This window comes from Saccoglossus kowalevskii, chromosome 5, assembly GCF_978046115.1.
Source record: "Saccoglossus kowalevskii chromosome 5, keSacKowa6.1, whole genome shotgun sequence".
NCBI classification, from domain to species: domain Eukaryota; kingdom Metazoa; phylum Hemichordata; class Enteropneusta; family Harrimaniidae; genus Saccoglossus; species Saccoglossus kowalevskii.
In genome coordinates this window covers 33154438-33174518 of record NC_140645.1, presented here as the reverse complement: position 1 = coordinate 33174518, position 20081 = coordinate 33154438, and the positions used below count along the sequence as shown (strand labels likewise).

Genomic DNA, 20081 nt, shown 5'->3' with positions numbered 1-20081 from the left:
CATCTGTATATTCGTTGATGTAGTCATTGATATAATCATTGACACAGTCGTTGATGTAAACACTGATGCAATCGCTGATGTAGTCTTTGATGTAATCATTGATGTACTCATTGGCGCAGTCGATGACGCAGTCGTTGATTCAGTCATTGATGCAATCGCTTATGTACTCATTGACACAGTCGCTGATGTACTCATTGACGTAGTCGTTGATGTAGTCATTTGACATTTTACGCTAACCGATTGTTTATTATGATTTTGTGATTGTGAATTGACGAATTCTAAAAGTCACAGTGAAGATACACAACCAATCCTTTCAATACAAGACGGTGTCCTGCACCATAAGATAATTCATGCATGATGTCACATTTACTTAACGCGGTGAAACCACGACATATTTGTCGAAAACATAATGATATAATATATATACTGAAAGTCAACTATAGCAATATCAAGAAAATGAATTGAGTGAATATAAACAAGGGATCCCCAATAGGTGACCATGTGATATCGGATTCATTAAACGAGTTTAGTAATTTTCAGATGTTACGAGCTTTTGGTTTAATATTATTGAGTTTAATAAATAAGATATTAAACGGTCACAAATTTGAGATCCTATTTGTCCCATGCATTTGTTATCGGAAAATTACCGTCACAATTGAGTTTTCGCCTGCCTACCGCCGCGACGTCGGTAAAATAAACAACCCGCGTAGTAATTTCTTTAATATTTGGATCTTTATTACAAGAAAAAGACCATCGGCCCAAAAAGGTTACTACATATCACAATTCTTTTTTTCCAGTTACAATAATACTTCAGTGGCATCCATTCTGAATGTAAACGCCTGGTACACAAAAGCTCATTTCATTTGGGGTTATAAGCAAAGTAATAAATTTAATAACAGTCGGCGGAGTAAAATAGAAATGTGGCATATAACGGTTTCTGATTTCTTGGTAAAAATTACATACAAGTAAAAAATGGAATTCGTTTTCAATTACATTCAGATCACACAATTCACATTGGCGCTGGTTACTCTCAAGAGTACTCCGATCTATCTCTCTATTCTTAGGCAATGGAATAAACAACGCCAACGCGCCAAAGTTAGTACGTGAGCATGGACTTTAACAGAAAATAAATATCTTTCCGGTTCTAGGGTAGATTTAACGAGACAATACATGTCTAGTTTGTCTACTCATAAGTTAAAAGAACCTTAAACCTTGTCACAAATGTATTAAGAAATTCATTTACATTACTGACTTACTGTGCAAACCAAACCTCAGTCATATTGTAAAAAGTAAATTTTTAACATCATAAATCTAAGTATGTCTCGTCCTATTACCTGACTTTTCAATAATGTATAGCATATTGTAGCATTTTTTTTGGATAACGTGTATTGGGCATACAGATTAACTTAATGAAACGCTTTGCAGTATGCAGAAAAATGGAGAATCTTCCACATTCTCCAAGCACGCTGTTGTTTGGTACTTGCACAGAAACACCAAGAAATGATCCGCAAGCCAAAAGATGAACGCGTTCTAAGCGGTCGTATTTTTGGAAACCCAAAATTTCAGAGCCGCAAGTCAAAATAAGATTTTCGTATCGACAATTTTAAAATAAACATCGTATTGGAGTGGATTTAACAGTGATAAAGATCGAAAAGTATACAGAAGAACTTGATTATTGTTGTGCCAATAATGTGGTTGTCATGGGCCATTGTAGTCTACAAGAAAACAGAATGCCAAAATATTTATAATACGACACGGTTTCAACCACTTCGCCTGGTACGTCCATTTCTCGTTCTTGCATAAATGCCCCAACTCTTAAAAACAATAATCTTGGTTTTCCTTAAATTTACTGACATATTCAAGTTATCACAATACAAATCAAGTTTGTTCAAAAGACGCTGAAGACCGATAATAGAATCGGCTACTAATGCTACATCATCGGCGGAAAGGAGACAAAATAATTCTACAAGATCTGGAAATAACACCATGGTAATCATATTTGTTCAGTTTATAACTTAATTAAATAATAAAGAAAGAGAATGGAAATTAGCCTAACACACAACCTTGCCATATATATACCTATGGGGCAGTTAAAATAGTTTCCATTCATAGTCCTATCACACAATTTGGTATTTGCATACATATTATGTGATACTTTGAACATCACCCACTTTGAGCAAATTATACCACAATCTTCATCTTTCCACGGTATCAAGTGCTTTGAAGAAATCTACATAGACAGAGTACAATTTACTACGTTTCTTGGTAATATACTTTTGAGCTGCGGATTGAAGTATATAGATGTTATCAAATGTCGAATAACTATTCCAATCAATACTAAGATTGCTTTCTTTCGCGGCAAGTGGATTTAAATGTGTTTCGCGCACTCTGACAAACTCTCAAATGACCAGGGTGGTTTGTACGCCGAAATCTCCGTAACAATTTATATTTTCGCTCTCTGAGCATTTTACATGTGGTGTCAAACCATATCGGTTGATCACGCTCACACCCAAAATTGGAAGATGGAATGCGACTTCCTACTCCAGCTGTCTTCAGCGCCCCTGTAAAAATATGTATACATTCATTAATATTGATATCAGGTGATTTTATAATTTCTTTAAGCTTATTTTTGACAGAAAGAGAAGATTTTGAATTGGTATAAGAATTGCTTCAATTCTCTAACCAGCAAAGTTTGCTTTGACCCCTCCCCACTTTTTCGTTGCGTGTAAATGCTACTTCCGGTCTGTAACGGTGGCAACAAGGGAAGGTAAACAATAAAGTCAGGTGGTCAGATTAAATCCGCAATGCTAGGGAAAAATCTAGAATTTTATAAAACAGTGATGTGGAAACTATGACATAATCAACTGTGCTCGTACCATTATGTGTGATGCATGTGAAGTCACCTACACCTGCGTCATTGCCAAGTTTGCCATTTAACATGTGTACACCAAAAGCACAACACAACTCAAAAAGAGAGTGCCCAAAAAATCCACATCCAGCTGAACATTCTACTGCATAATTTGGATTATCATCAAGAATGTAATCGACTTCATTGGCTGTATTAACGTCTGGATGATTTGACAATAGTTTATGTAATTCAGATTCCAAGAGCTTAGTACCATTGTTAATGTCTAGATTGTGATAGGACGTGGACGTATGTGGCAGGATGCATACACTCACATAAAGAATGTCTTTCTTCGCATTGAAAAACTACCCTTTAAACAATAAAACTACACAATCACTGAGTGCTACCTTAATACATTTACATATTTGGTTAATCCATTCTTGATTACAACACTCACCCCGCCAACAAAACGACCACGTGTGGAGATTTTTGGCCTAGATTGACTAAAAACACTGAAACCAGGAAACTGGCCAATAAATTTGTCGTCATACTAAGCGAGTCGGTTTAAAGCGCTGCTGCCCAGGTTTATTTGAATGACCTACACAATGTAGTTATCGTAAAACGTTTGCCATAATGTGTCTTGTCGGCCAGGAAATAATGACGTTATGCAATGTGAAAAAAACAAGGCGCCCGAAAATAAAAAAAAAATATACATTAATAAATATAAACTTCGTGATACGGATGTGAGCCACGGGAAATATCCAGTTGTCCGATACCCCAATATAGACGAATATATGCGCGAATCATACGTTACAGAAAAACTTTAACACGGACACGCATACCTACGTAATGTTGTCAGAATTATTTCACTGCGTGGATATATTTCATAACATTTTTTGCGGGATATATTTATTTATTCCAAGACACATTTCGCGGGAACGTCATATATTAAATTCGAGAAGCCTACTCGACTTATTGCCGGGGTCGTATTTTTCGTCGGATAACTGGAACGACAAGCACACGTGACTACATGATAAGCCCCTGGAATGAACCCCATGAATGAATCAGGTTATCATGACCACCCACTAGGCCAGTACACACGGTAGGTTCTTTTTCATCAACAATAGGGTGAAAACCATTTGTAAATTACCTTGATTGACAGTCATTCAATAGTCAAAACGACTGTTTCAATCATGGTTTCCCGTGGCCTTTACGCAAAAATCACACGAACATCGCAAAGAACTTGTCATTTATAGTGGAGGGGTCCTCAACTGCGCAAGTGCAGGAATTGAATCCCAAGCGACGATAACAACGCATGCTAAAAAACAAAGACTCATGGGTAGCCGCTTGTTTGTAAACAAAGACACGCTCTGGCCATTTGATGCATGTACGGGTGACGACTCCCCGCTTTAAAATCCAAATTGCATCATGGATATACTAGTATTCATGGGTGTGTGTGACATGAAAATAACCACCACAGGCATTAAGAGTGATTTTGTGGAGCACCCTAAAATAATTAAAACTGGCGGTCACATTTCCTTTTATACACCCGGGACAACAGTACCAGCTCAAAACGGATTGAAATCTGTTTGAATAGAACGGAGCGGCAGTATCAGCCACGGTCATTGTTATTGTTTGGGTGGGGTACTCACATAACAGATATAAAAGTCGAAGTCCTCTCTCACACCAAATGTTCGGATTTTGGGCCATATTGGCAATATTCAGGCAACTTTTTAGCGAAAACGCAAATTTTTGTGCTAGAAAGTACCATCGACATCGATTCTTGTCGGTGCAGTTTTCAACAAGATATGGGTCACTTCCACCAAAAACCTTCTTTATTTTTTTGTGTTGCTACCATTTAGACGGGCTACTGAGTGGTTGTGTCCATATGCCAGGTGGTTATGTTCATATATGATGGGTACCAGTGTCTCAAATTACCGGTCGCCCGTTGGCGTGAGTCCATCAAGTTTACTGCCGGGACACACCGATTTGTAACGCCGTTTCCACCTACTTCTTTGAGCATTGGTCTATATGATGGACGTCAGTCAGTAATCTATTAAATCTGTATCGCTTGATAGGGTTTCGAGCCATTAATATATTCTTGTTAATTTTGGAACGCTGCTAATGAGCCACGCTGGGTTTGAAACCCGAATGTGCTGCAATTATTTATTTTAGACAATTGAGTCCTTATCAACAAATAATAATAAATACTGTTGTTGGATAGGTGTGACTTGCATACTGAAAACTGGCTGCCACCTTTCCTTTTATACACCCGGGACCGCAGTACTAGCTTACAACTTATTGAAATTTGTTTGAATAGAACAGAACGGCAGTATCAGTCGCGGTAATTGTTAATGTTTGGGTGGGGTACTCACAGAATGGGGTCGAGGTCATCTTTTCATACCCAATATTAGGATTTGTTGCCATGCTGACAGCATTCAGGCAACGTTTTAGCGAAAATGCAAACTTGTGTGCTAGATAGTGCCCTCGACATCGTTCCTTGTCGGTGAAGTTTTCAACTAGGTGTATGTGGAGCACTCCCACCCAAAAGCCTGGTGAGTACCGCTTCTTTATTTTTTTGCGTTGTTACCATTTAGACGGACTGCTGCAGTATGTCCACACAAAGAATTGGTACATCATTCATTTGCCAGGTGGATATGTTCATAGATGATGGGTACCAGTGTTTAAAATTACAGGTCGCTCGTTGGCCCGAGTCCACTTCCAAGCCACACCGATTTGTAACACCGTCTCCCGGTTGTCCATCCACATCTACATGCATGCGTGGCGTGACGACTACCGCCCTTTAATATATTCTTATTAATGATGTTTATTTTGGAACGCTGCTAATAAATCGCACTGGGTTAGAAACACGACTGTGCTGTGATGCAGCTATATTTATTCATTTGTTGTTTTGATTTTGTAATATGAGGTTATTACGAGGATACTGCAAACTATGCACGAAGACAGTAAACGGGAGTATGCGCGTAATCGTCCTATATTTGGAATTTGCGTTTCCTAATATGGTAGGATCAAAATACCCAGTGCAATACCGCAAAATTACGCCACGTATGGCGTTACGGTGACAGATGTATAATAATAGAAATAATATAGAAGATCACGTATACACTCCATGATATGGAAATGTGTTGAAGTCGTACTAACAATGGTTTCATTGGCAATACGGGTGGGTGTGTTAGTTAATGCCGTCCTGCAAATTAACTTGAAATAATAATTATGCGCGGACAGCGACAAAACGGCCTGCACAGTGATGTTTACTGTGGTTATAATTTCTTTGTTATGCACAGTACAAATATCGCCCGCAAGCAACGATTACAACAAAAATAAGCTGGCTGGCAGACTTTCTACGAATTTAAAGTCGATCATTCTAAGGCAATTTACTGCAAGTTATGGTGCTCTCGCTGTCAATCGAAAATATGGGAATAAATAAAGGAAATATGCGCAGTACCCATCTAAAGAGAGGAGGGTCAAAAAGTTCACCAATTAGCACTAAATTTCCAAAAAAATAAAGATGTAAAAGATAGACCCCTGCAATATGAATAAGTGTACAGCTCAATAGCAAGACATTTTATACCCATTCTGAATTTGAGGTTGAAATGCTTAATGATGGTTAAGGATGTATTTGTTGGGCACATGTTAATTAAAATGAACTTTCATGATTTTAATCTAATTTAAAAAAAATTACACATGAAGGTAAAATCTAATGTCACGTGGATTTGTAATTAGTGTGAAATATATAATATGAATTATACTTACTAAACACCTCTACTACGTCCTTACTACATCAAAAAACTATCACTGTGAACGTATAACCAATCAAATGACAGTATGTCTTCTATCACATGTATCAGTGTCAATGAAAAACGCGGCATTATTGACAATGTTGCATTTATTTAGGTACTGTACATTGCTTATAATGATTTTAACACCATTGGCAATTCAGTCCACCAACCTTTTATCTGGGCCACTAACTTTTAACATCCCTCATTTACCGCTAAAGGGTTATGTCAATAGATGATTGGTACATCACTCATTTGCCAGGTGGATATGTCCAAATAGAATTGGCACATGCACCATCTGCCGTTAAGGAGTTATGTCAATAGATGATTGGTACATCACTCATTTGCCAGGTGGATATGTCCAAATAGAATTGGCACATGCACCATCTGCCGTTAAGGGGTTATGTCAATAGATGATTGGTACATCACTCATTTGCCAGGTGGATATGTCCAAATAGAATTGGCACATGCACCATCTGCCGTTAAGGGGTTATGTCAATAGATGATTGGTACATCACTCATTTGCCAGGTGGATATGTCCAAATAGAATTGGCACATGCACCATCTGCCGTTAAGGGGTCATGTCAATAGATGATTGGTACATCACTCATTTGCCAGGTGGTTATGTCCAAATAGAATTGGCACATGCACCATCTGCCGTTAAGGGGTTATGTCAATAGATGATTGGTACATCATTCATTTGCCAGGTGGTTATGTCCAAATAGAATTGGCACATGTACCATCTGCCGTTAAGGGGTTATGTCAATAGATGATTGGTACATCACTCATTTGCCAGGTGGTTATGTCCAATTAGAATTGGCACATGCACCATCTGCCGTTAAGGGGTCATGTCAATAGATGATTGGTATATCACTCATTTGCCAGGTGGTTATGTCCAAATAGAATTGGCACATGTCCCATCTGCCGTTAAGGGGTCATGTCAATAGATGATTGGTACATCACTCATTTGCCAGGTGGTTATGTCCAAATAGAATTGGCACATGTACCATCTGCCGTTAAGGGGTTATGTCAATAGATGATTGGTATATCACTCATTTGCTAGGTGAATATGTCCAAATAGAATTGGCACATGTACCATCTGCCGTTAAGGGGTTATGTCAATAGATGATTGGTATATCACTCATTTGCTAGGTGGATATGTCCAAATAGAATTGGCACATGTACCATCTGCCGTTAAGGGGTTATGTCAATAGATGATTGGTATATCACTCATTTGCTAGGTGAATATGTCCAAATAGAATTGGCACATGTACCATCTGCCGTTAAGGGGTTATGTCAATAGATGATTGGTATATCACTCATTTGCTAGGTGGATATGTCCAAATAGAATTGGCACATGTACCATCTGCCGTTAAGGGGTCATGTCAATAGATGATTGGTACATCACTCATTTGCCAGGTGGTTATGTCCAAATAGAATTGGCACATGTACCATCTGCCGTTAAGGGGTTATGTCAATAGATGATTGGTATATCACTCATTTGCTAGGTGAATATGTCCAAATAGAATTGGCACATGTACCATCTGCCGTTAAGGGGTTATGTCAATAGATGATTGGTATATCACTCATTTGCTAGGTGGATATGTCCAAATAGAATTGGCACATGTACCATCTGCCGTTAAGGGGTTATGTCAATAGATGATTGGTATATCACTCATTTGCTAGGTGGATATGTCCAAATAGAATTGGCACATGTACCATCTGCCGTGAAGGGGTTATGTCAATAGATGATTGGTACATCACTCATTTGCTAGGTGGATATGTCCAAATAGAATTGGCACATGCACCATCTGCCGTTAAGGGGTTATGTCAATAGATGATTGGTATATCACTCATTTGCTAGGTGGATATGTCCAAATAGAATTGGCACATGCTCCATTTGCCGTTAAGGGGTTATGTCAATAGATGATTGGTACATCATTCATTTGCTAGGAGGTTATGTCCAAATAGAATTGGCACATGTACCATCTGCCGTTAAGGGGTTATGTCAATAGATGATTGGTACATCACTCATTTGCCAGGTGGTTATTTCCAAATAGAATTGGCACATGTACCATCTGCCGTTAAGGGGTTATGTCAATAGATGATTGGTACATCACTCATTTGCCAGGTGGTTATGTCCAAATAGAATTGGCACATGTACCATCTGCAGTTAAGGGGTCATGTCAATAGATGATTGACACATCACTTATTTGCTAGGTGGTTATGTCCAAATAGAATTGGCACATGCACCATCTGCCGTTAAGGGGTCATGTCAATAGATGATTGGTACATCACTCACTTGCCAGGTGGATATGTCCAAATAGAATTGGCACATGCACCATCTGCCGTTAATGGGTCATGTCAATAGATGATTGGTACATCACTCATTTGCTAGGTGGATATGTCCAAATAGAATTGGCACATGTACCATCTGCCGTTAAGGGGTTATGTCAATAAATGATTGGTACATCATTCATTTGCTAGGTGGATATGTCCAAATAGAATTGGCACATGCACCATCTGCCGTTAAGGGGTTATGTCAATAAATGATTGGTACATCATTCATTTGCTAGGTGGATATGTCCAAATAGAATTGGCACATGTACCATCTGCCGTTAAGGGGTTATGTCAATAAATGATTGGTACATCATTCATTTGCTAGGTGGATATGTCCAAATAGAATTGGCACATGCACCATCTGCCGTTAAGGGGTTATGTCAATAGATGATTGGTATATCACTCATTTGCTAGGTGGATATGTCCAAATAGAATTGGCACATGCACCATCTGCCATTAAGGGGTTATGTCAATAGATGATTGGTACATCATTCATTTGCTAGGAGGTTATGTCCAAATAGAATTGGCACATGTACCATCTGCTGTTAAGGGGTTATGTCAATAGATGATTGGTACATCACTCATTTGCCAGGTGGTTATGTCCAAATAGAATTGGCACATGTACCATCTGCCGTTAAGGGGTTATGTCAATAGATGATTGGTACATCACTCATTTGCCAGGTGGTTATGTCCAAATAGAATTGGCACATGTACCATCTGCAGTTAAGGGGTCATGTCAATAGATGATTGACACATCACTTATTTGCTAGGTGGTTATGTCCAAATAGAATTGGCACATGCACCATCTGCCGTTAAGGGGTCATGTCAATAGATGATTGGTACATCACTCACTTGCCAGGTGGATATGTCCAAATAGAATTGGCACATGCACCATCTGCCGTTAATGGGTCATGTCAATAGATGATTGGTACGTCACTCATTTGCTAGGTGGATATGTCCAAATAGAATTGCCACATGTACCATTTGTCACTAGAGGGTTATGTCAATAAAGGATGATAAATCACCCATTTGCCAGGTGGATATGTCCAAATAGAATGTGTACGTCACTGATTTGCCAGGTGTTTATGTCCATAGAGATGTGACACATTTCTCAATTGACAGGGTGTTATGGCCAAAGATAAATTATACACCCCTCATTTGCCAGGTGGTTATGTCAACAGAGCATAGATACCGATTTGCCAGGTATTTATTCTCATAGAAGATTAGTACATCCCTCCTGTAAGGACAGTTGGAATCTACCAGGTGTGCTTGTGATTTATATAACAAAGGGCGTTTACAACTTTGGAAAGAGAATTGGATTCTACCAGGATGTTTATGATCTACTGACTTGCCTACGCGACACAGCTGCTAGCAAGATCACATTCTGATTTGCTATGTGGAAACCCAGGTGGTGTCACTGAATCATGCCTATGGATTGGACAGACTGAGGACAGTTGGGATCCATCATTTCAACTTGGTATCCCTTGTGTGCTACTACGATATTGCGTGAAAAGAGATACAGGCTACAACCATCATTCTGTGAGACTTGTATGAACTGCTCTGCGATCTCTTGCTTTCAGCGGTGCCCTCCAGAATACCAACGTTCCTCTGCATGCAAGATTCCTGTATTTCTTCGTTTTTGTGTTGCAGAAGCCATTGACTGACGACGTTCATTATTACATCCTGAAACTGTGAATTATCACCAATGCACACTTTAGTGACTTTATTCATTGTATTTTTCTGTGCTTTATTTCTTGTAATTATTTTGAGAGGTATTAAAGCCAGTAACTTTAACTCGATATTTTGGTGTATGTGTATTTCATTTCCAGTACTATTGTCTTGTCTACACCATACTGGCAGTGAAAGAACCCCCTGCCCAGTATGACTTCTGTGGGTGGCCCTCTCAATTGCAATAAGCAGGCCTTACACTGTGACAGGTGTATTATACTATGATTAGCTTCTCCCTCATTCGCTATTTCAAATTAAAGAAAATGAAATTTCTAACAGTTTAGTATAGTGGGTCTTATTAGTGGTCATACACATTATGAAATACATGCGATTAATGAGAGGACGGAAAGTTTTTCATATATTAGAATTTTCTTTTCAGGGATTGTATTCATTTATACGTATATTTAGATTGTATAATGACGGTCGTGTTCTAGAGTGAATTTGTTTTTAACATGTATCTTGTGATTTGGTTGTTTTACTCTGTTTCTCATTTCTGTTCTTAATGATATACATACCACTAGTTCACCGCGGAATTACATACCGTACTTCCCCGAGTATAAGCCCCTCCCCGAGTATAAGCCCACCCCTCTGTTTTGGAACATTTAACGAGTTGAGGGCATCCCCGAGTATAGGCCCAGGGTGTTTTGACCGGGCGTCGACGACATTTATTAAAATATGCATGTAAAAAGTGTATTTCATTGCATAAAAATCATAATTGGTACGGTAGTTTGGTTCCACCTTTTATGAGAAAACTTTCAGAGTGCACGTCGGGCGAACGTACATAGTTCGCATGTTTTCTATTCTGTTATTTACTCAGGATCAACCCCGATGTTGCAATACTGTAGTTTTTCCAAACGACAAAAATGTGATCGTCAAGTCGTGGAACCTGGTTACTATCATCGTTTTACTTTTCCGAATATTCTTGTCCATTGAGACTATTGTGAATGGGGTGTGAACGAGCAAACTATTCTTCCCTCACCTTCAGTTTACCTTTCGAAAATTGGGAATCAACAACTTTTAGGGAAAAAGTCACCGTTTTTTTGCGAAATCAGTGTTAACAAATTGCATTTTAACATCGCGGTAATACACTTCCACATTGTGTTGATAAAAATACTTCGTCAATAATCGGAAAACTTCGACTGTATGACAAAGCATTTTCATTGGTTAACGAAAGACGTGACCTGCACCGTAAATTCAGACGGTATGTGAACTGTATTGAATTAAAAATTCTGTTTTTTGTTCATATTTGTTTCTTCATTGTAAAAAGCGTCGTTGAAATCAATGACGACTAGTTTCGCATTTTTGTTTTTTCAAAAAGACGCAATATTCCTCAAGACCAGCGCTGTGAACAAAAAATGTAATTTGGATAATGTTTCGAGGCTGGGAAGATGGTTACAGTTTTAAACGCATTAACAAATAATTTTTTCTGAGGTGGTCCTCGAGTATAAGCCCATCCCCTATTTTTTTCCCGATTTTACATGTTCAGGCCCCAGGGCTTATACTCGGGGAAGTACGGTAAATGTTAGTTACTTCTGTCCATTGGATCTACTATGGGTGTTTTTTTGCACAACGATACCGACATGGAATTAATGGTCGTTACAATCAAACACACATACACAACCAATATATTATATCTGATGTTGTACAATTTCATGGAATATGTTTTATTATTTTATATATCAACAGAATGAATATTTCTTATTGGAGTTGTAGTTTTTGCTATATCATAAAGATGTCAGTGAAACAGGTAAATATATTTTATACATCTAGTAAGCAAGAGAGTTCACCCGTCCGAGAAATTACCTAATTTGCATATATATAAATGATGTAATTCTTTTATTCGCTTGATATCCATGTATATATTGTTCAACCCAATTAAACATTAGGTGACACCAAATGATTTTTAATGTAGAGTTTTTATCTGAAATAAAATCATAGATCAGATAAATTCTTTTCGAGATATTGTTATTTTAATATCATTTTGTGCATTTGGTTGATTTTTCTTTTAATTTTTAAATGAAATTTATGTCATTTCTTCAGACAATACCAAACCTCAAAATGTTAATATCAGAATGTCACTGTTTTTAATATAGAAGTATATGCTGAAAACAGAGTTTGAAATGTACTATTGGTTATTGAAATATGATTATTAATATAAGCACACGTGACATATGCGTAATGTGTGCCTGGGCTTAAACGTGTTCAATACTGGGAATATTTGATCTCTAACTGAACAAAATAGTTGTTATTAAGATTGGTCATTCTTGGTATGTAATTAGTCACATTTGGCCTGATATTGGCCATATTTGCTTAAGTATTGATCTAGGATATATCAAGATAAAATCGGCATCATTTATCAACATAAATATGCAAATTAGATTACATTGGCTATAAAGTGAATTTATCACGCAAGAGAAAATCAGTTCACTGACAAACAACTCGTTCATTCCAACAACAACTACACAAGACTTTCTTGGTTCAGTTCAATGTTCGAAGTTACGGGAATGCCACCATCCAACAGCGCAAATTTCAAGACTCCTCATTTAAGGGTTAGTAGTATCGTTAACCGCACTAACCAATCCCTCAGATACAAACGGTTTAAAATCATTTCTAATATTACCCAAATCCGACTTTCTCTGAAAAGAACAGGATCGAAAAGACACATCACTTATCGGTTCACTAACAGTACATGCATTCTGCGAAATTCCTTGCTCTCTCTCTTTCTTCCATCTCAACGCATAACAATTTGATATCACATGGCCAGGCTTCTTACAATAATTACAATTTTGTACTCTATATACTAGTAGTCCACTGCGTGTCGTTACCCCTGGCTGATCAACACATTTTGACTGGCCCCCTAACTTACTCCTTTGTTCACCTCCTACCTTCAATGCAACACTTTTACTGTCATCCACACTGCAACATTGCACATTCTGGCTTACGAGAAGGAACATAATTCCGACTTCTGCAAAAAATAGGCTTACGAGTTAGAGCATAGTCATCAGCCATCACAGCAGCTCGCTGCAGTGTCTGAACATCTTGCTCATCCAAATAAGTTCGAACCTCAGCCCGCATACAATTTTTAACTCTTCCAACAACATAACCTGTCTCAATTTTTCAAAATTACCTTCAACTTTCTTAGAACGACACCACCTATCATAAACATTTCTTTCTCGTGTGCAAACTCAACAAATGTTTGCCCGTCAAATTTGTGATAGTTTCGAAACTTTTGGCGATAAGCTTCTGGAACCAGTTCGTAAGGTTTTAATATCAGTTTTTGCCACCTCATAATTCGAATAGTCGCTCACAGATAATGGCGCATAAGCTTCTTGAGCTTTACCTTTCACTACAGTTTGTAATAACATAGACCACTTATCTACCGGCCATTTTAAATTTGTTGCCACCTTCTCAAAATGCTGGAAATATTTGTCAATTTCCTTTTCATTAAAAGGAGGAACCAATTTTACAACTCTACTAATATCAAATATATTTGAATTTTCTTGTTCTTTTTGTCTGTCTAACTCCTTCTCTCTTAACCTTATCTCAGCCAATTCTTTCTCATTCTGAGCCTTTAACTGTGCTAATGCTAACTCTTTTTTCATATTTAATTCCATCTCAAAACGTTTCAGGTCTATATTACCAAAAATATCTAAAGCAGGATACGATTCTAAAGCTGTCTCAGGCAATTTATCATCGTCAACCAATTGCTCAACAATTACTCTCTTTATCTGAATTTTACGCATAAACATTTTAGCCTCTACTTCCAATTCTTCAGCAATTGTTAATAATTCCACTTTCTTACACTCTTCTAACATTTCAACAGAGGGTTTCTCAATAAAGGCTTTTACATCCATGGTGTTAACTCACTGTCATTCATTGTCTTATGTGGTCAACAATATAATTTGGATATACAACTTTATGCAAATTAATCGCGGTTTAGTTCGGCTTCTGTTCGTCTCCCGGACGAGCCCCCAATTGTTACGTCCCGGGGACAAGGTCTAGTTGTCAAATAGAACCAAGCCCCTGAAACTAACGTATGGTACGAGCCCCCACTTCCGGTAATGGAAGAATGACACAATAAAATGCTACAAAATTACATTTATTGTACTAGTCCAATCAGTAGTGACAGTAATAACAGTGAGCATAGACCAGGGTTGATAAATATTAACATTACAAATAATACCTAGTAGTTTAATATGACAGGTGGTTGTTTTCATTAATAATCACTACAAAAATATTCAACTATGAGCATTCTCTAAATCAGTGCCAGTTCGTTGGGTTAACAATTCGGCGAGAGTCTGCGGTCTTGACGAGGTGTATTGTACTCACATTTCGACAAGAAACGACGTTTTGATTAGCAAATAATAAGTATCTTCCGAATTCTTGAATTCACTCGTCAGCCAGTCATAAGACTCCACAAAGAAGAGCACAACCACGTTATCTCAACAGCAAAACGGATCCGGCGTAAAGCAAGGGCAGCAACCACGTGCGCGGACCCCTTTCATAACACTGCAACTCGTCTCGTGCTCTGCAACTCCTTTCAAGCTCTGCAATTCTCTGTTTTACGTAGTCAAATCGGACCACTCAGGTCGATCATGGTTCAGACCCTTGCATGACGTATCTACTCCCTAGCTTGGAGGTAATTTATATGTCATACGTAACGCAGTTCCCAACTCTTAACTTAGCAGCTATTCAAAACCTGCACAATATATATGCTCAACCAAATTACAATATATTTTAACTTAAATATTTCTATACTCAATCGGTAAAACACAAAAATTGCAAATCACCACGCCCTCATCTAGCGAGCATTCAACCTTTTGTCCACAAGCCATATTAATTTAATACAAACACTATGAAATCAATCTCTACAAGTCTCATAAAATTACAGGTACGTAACACTACCGCTTGATGCGTATGACAAAAGGTTTCTAAATGACTTAGGCATAAAGTATACCTTCTACAAGTGTATTTTGCGTATTACATTTTAATGACTCGTCGTAATCGTAGAATGGAATAAATCATAAACACTTTGGTGAAAATTATTAATAGCACACGATGTTACCTCTGGGCTTGCCATTCTAAATTTATACATTTTATTAACTTATTCATAGATTTTAAAAACTTGAATCGACAATAAATTGTCAGATAAAATTGTAGTAATGTGATCCTAATACAACAAAGTCAATGATCAAATGAATTATGGGAACCAGAACTAGAAATTTGTGAAGTTCACTGAAGGAGACATGGAATATTTAATACCCTGTTGAATTTGTTTTTTAAGGGAAGGAAGGATTGTGCCTGGGTATTAGACAGGAAAAAATGTAGATGGTTGTGAAGGGAGTTATGGCAGCTAGACATAGTTGAATCACATTTGAAACAAACAACCCTATTTAGATAGTGATGATATTGTTGCCGTCTATCATGTTAGTTTTGTTCAGTAACCTTGCATGAAACATTAACCGTGAATACTATTATGAGATTTTTAAAAGGATTCTGCAAAGTATGCACGAAAACAGTACAGCAAAAGTATTGACCGTCGCGCAGCGGAGCTCGATACGACCGTAAACTGTCTGAGTGCATACTTAGTTTGTTATAGGTAGAGAAGAACCCGTTGTGAAATTCACCTGGACATCTTTGATAGCGAATCTTAGATTACAAATCTTCCCCCCCACCCACACACAAATTGTATAACAGAATTGTTTTTTCATTGGCAATAACCCGGAATTTAACCATGTTTTGGCTGAGCTAATTAAGCAAATGAGGGAATAAATAAGTGTATTGGGTGTGCCATACGATGTGCATCCGGGTATTTTGTTTTTGTTTTAAGCTGTTTAGTTATGCAGCCCCGTCTCGGGTCGTGTGTTGTCACGTATATTTAATTTCGTTTGCATAGAAGGACGATAGGTCAATGTCCTTTATATATCGCACCTGATACATGTATGTTTCATAGTAAACTACATGCTGCATTTCATCACAAATCATCTGCTAGGCCCATTCAGTGTGTCAATGCATCTACATAGCCCATACACCTGTGAATCGTTGTTTAGAATCCAGCGCAGGGTGTTGTTATTCAGGAAAATTTTCCATTTTTAAATAGTGAGGGGGAAATGGTATTCTATTCTTGAATCGAGTGATGCCAAACATCTTCCAAAAACAGTCTGCTTACTAGAAAATGCAAAAAAGAATACCCTACGAGACGAACATTGTTTAGAACAAATAAACCGGTGAATGCAGAACACAAAAAGGTAATATGTGAATATGACCTCGGGATGAACCCTGAACATATGCTTATACCATAACGTATACCTGATTGAGAACACGAAACTTTACTCCTGAGCATATCAATACATTGACACTCACTCTAAGTGTTAAAAAAATACCGGGGACTAAAACACGTGCCTATATCCTTTTGATTGCAAACTCGCTTGGGATCCACACGACCGTTTAAAAAACGAAACACAAACAACAACAATGAATTAGCTAATAATAATTTACAATGCAGCGTTGACACTTCTTTATTACAGATAAAGTTGTTATTTGGTGTATGCACGGTCGTCACAATAGTGTCGCTTCCATTCCTTATGAAGTCATTCTCAGTTAGGTGAGCAAACTTTTTTTACTCTGTTCGCGAGATACATTTGCAGATTCAAATCTGCAAAAAGGTGTACAGAGAAGTTTCAGTTGATATGAATGAAATAGAAACAACCTAATGCCAGATTCATACATTTCGGTAGTCAGTGGCACTTAGTTAAAGAGTATCAATGAGACATACCAGCAGCTGCTATCAGCAAGATGTTTACTATGGGGTTATGTATTTCAAATGTTTGAATAATTGCTGAAATTAAATGAGACAGACAGACTTTCACACACACACAAAAAAAAACAGACAGAAAGTCAATTTCTTTAGAAGTCACTGTAACCAAGCAAAATTAATTCCTATAAAAGTATAGCAACCCTGTTTTCTCAAGTCGTGTCAGCAACTACAGTAGTAAATGAAATATAATTTTTTTTATTCAGAAACATCTCCGCCAATGGTACAGCGAGGCTCATGAACTGTAACTTTACTGATTCGAACCTTAACTTTTCTTATTTGTCACGTGACAACGAGCTTCAACGCAATGCATGTCAACGTCAAGACGACGTATGTTTCATAAAGACGAGAAAAACGGGTAGTACAACATTGTCGTCAATACTCAACACATATGGTTTGCATAGGAACTTGTCATTCGCTCTGCTGAAGACAAACTATCACAGTGGACATTTGAATACAATAAGAGTAACCGACAAAAGCCCTAAAATACATTTTCTTCCTCCCTTACGCGTCAAACCGGGAGACTGGACAAACTATAAATATAACATGATGACAGTTCACGTGAGATTCAACCGAACTGCATTCGAAAGTTTCATGCAACCAGGAACTAAATATATTACTATCCTAAGAAACCCTACGTCACAATATGAATCTGCATTTGCCTATTACAAGCTAGCAAAAGTTGTCAAGAAATACAATAAGTACATAAGTGAAAACGAAGCACTTCCTGAGTTTTTAAGAATTCCCAAATACTACTGGAAAAAAACTAGGGAGATTTTTGGAAACGACATTGCAGAGTACACACGAAATGCGCAGATATCTGACTTAGGACTTGACCATGAACACCATACAAATATTACAGTAGTTAACAACTACATCAGTAATCTTAACGAGAAATTAGATTTTGTCTTGATCACGGAGTATTTTGATGAATCACTTGTACTTTTGAAAAATAAGTTGTGCTGGGACTGGAATGATGTAGTATATCTAATGAAAAACGCAAGACCACCGGACAAGAAAAATGCTAAATTAACACTAGAACTAGAGAGACAAATAAAGGATTGGAATTATGCCGACTATCTACTATATCAACACTACAATCGTACATTCTGGGAACTGGTTGATGATTATGGACCAACATTTGATAACGATCTTGAAATATTACGCATGCACTTGACAGAGGCAAGAACCTGTGTTGCGAAAACGCCAAGTAGGTTCATTGGTGGTCGATGGCAAAAAGTATACATCTCGTCTTCCAATGCAACATCACGATGTCAGCTTCTGACAATGAACAATAACCAATTATTCAGCATGATTAGACACAACCAATCATCTGGATATTATTTTTACAACCCAGAAGGTATGAACCCAATCATCTCATTGTATAGCTGCCCAGCTTGAAATCACGTTGCAAAATTTGGTGAAGCCGAAATTTCAACCTAGGTATATATATGAGTGACTAGCAATTTTGGATGGATGAAAACATGGGTAAACAGTGAATTTACGAGCAGAAATTAATTATTTGTTTTATTATTCTGGTCCCAATTTACAGCTAAATTGTGGTCAGTAGTTTCGTTTTGTAAAATTGTGTCATGAGACTGATTAACGTGTAATAATAATTAAGGAACTAGAAGATTAAGTTGTTTTACGAATTTCCTCATTTAATCATTTTTAGTCACTTCATGTTACACCACACCACACTACACATTTTATTGATATTGAAATTTGTGTATTCTATCTAGTTGGCTCCCAACGTATATGTGGATTTGAATACAGATCATGGTGCAATTTTGACGTTCATAATACTCGTGAATATCAATGGTCGTTTAACGGGGTCAAGAACATGTATGACGTAACCACAGATTCAAACCAGGGTGAGTGTATATGTATTTTAATATTACCATCGAACGCAATTCTTCATTCATTCTTGTTTATTTATTGGATGTTCAACTAATTGTTCCATATTACGAGTAAATATGAAATGTCGAGTTCACTTTTCTCTCAGACGTTCATTGTGTTAATTTGTCTTGTTTGTTTTTTATCCTGAAGGCACTTTTATCTCAGTGAAAAAAGTAATAAAGAATAGTGTTAATTTACCCATGTCAGCATCGCTATCATCGCCTGTATACAAACCCGGCAATTATTGCATACAGTTTTATTATTTTATTGGTACTTCAACTACGAAAATCACTATGGCGACACTTCGTGTATGTTCGCAGCCGATCATGAAAGCTACTACACGTGAAAAAAAAGTTGTGTGTAATGCCATATGGCGTATTGAGAGAAATAAAAACAAGAAGGGAAAAGAAGGAGGGAAATGGATTCTTGGCACCGCAAATATATCTACTTCACTACATCACAGGGTGAGCTTATATTAATAATTGAATATTGTCAAAACAGAATCTCTTTTATACTCACTCAGTGATCACCCGTGTTTACTGTGTTTATAAGTATGTCCAGCTACCGTGTGCGGTCAACATTCTTCAGTTCCTGTTTTTTTCTGTGTCATTATTTCGGCTTTGTATTAGTATTTACTTTAATTTGGTTATTTCCAAAT

At 37.5% G+C, this 20081-nt stretch overlaps 1 protein-coding gene and 1 long non-coding RNA gene across 2 annotated transcripts; both read left to right on the top strand.

Annotated features, from left to right (window-relative positions):
* Window positions 1-17761: 17761 nt before the first annotated feature.
* Window positions 17762-18925, top strand: LOC144359845 (galactosylceramide sulfotransferase-like). The gene has a single exon (XM_078012784.2). The coding sequence runs from the start codon at window positions 17762-17764 to the stop codon at window positions 18923-18925; it is 1164 nt and encodes a 387-aa protein (XP_077868910.2).
* Window positions 18926-19333: 408 nt separating this feature from the next.
* Window positions 19334-19833, top strand: LOC144359846 (uncharacterized). The gene is made up of 2 exons (XR_013422082.2): window positions 19334-19398; window positions 19574-19833. It is a non-coding gene; the product is annotated as an uncharacterized LOC144359846 (long non-coding RNA).
* The last annotated feature ends 248 nt before the right edge of the window (window positions 19834-20081 follow it).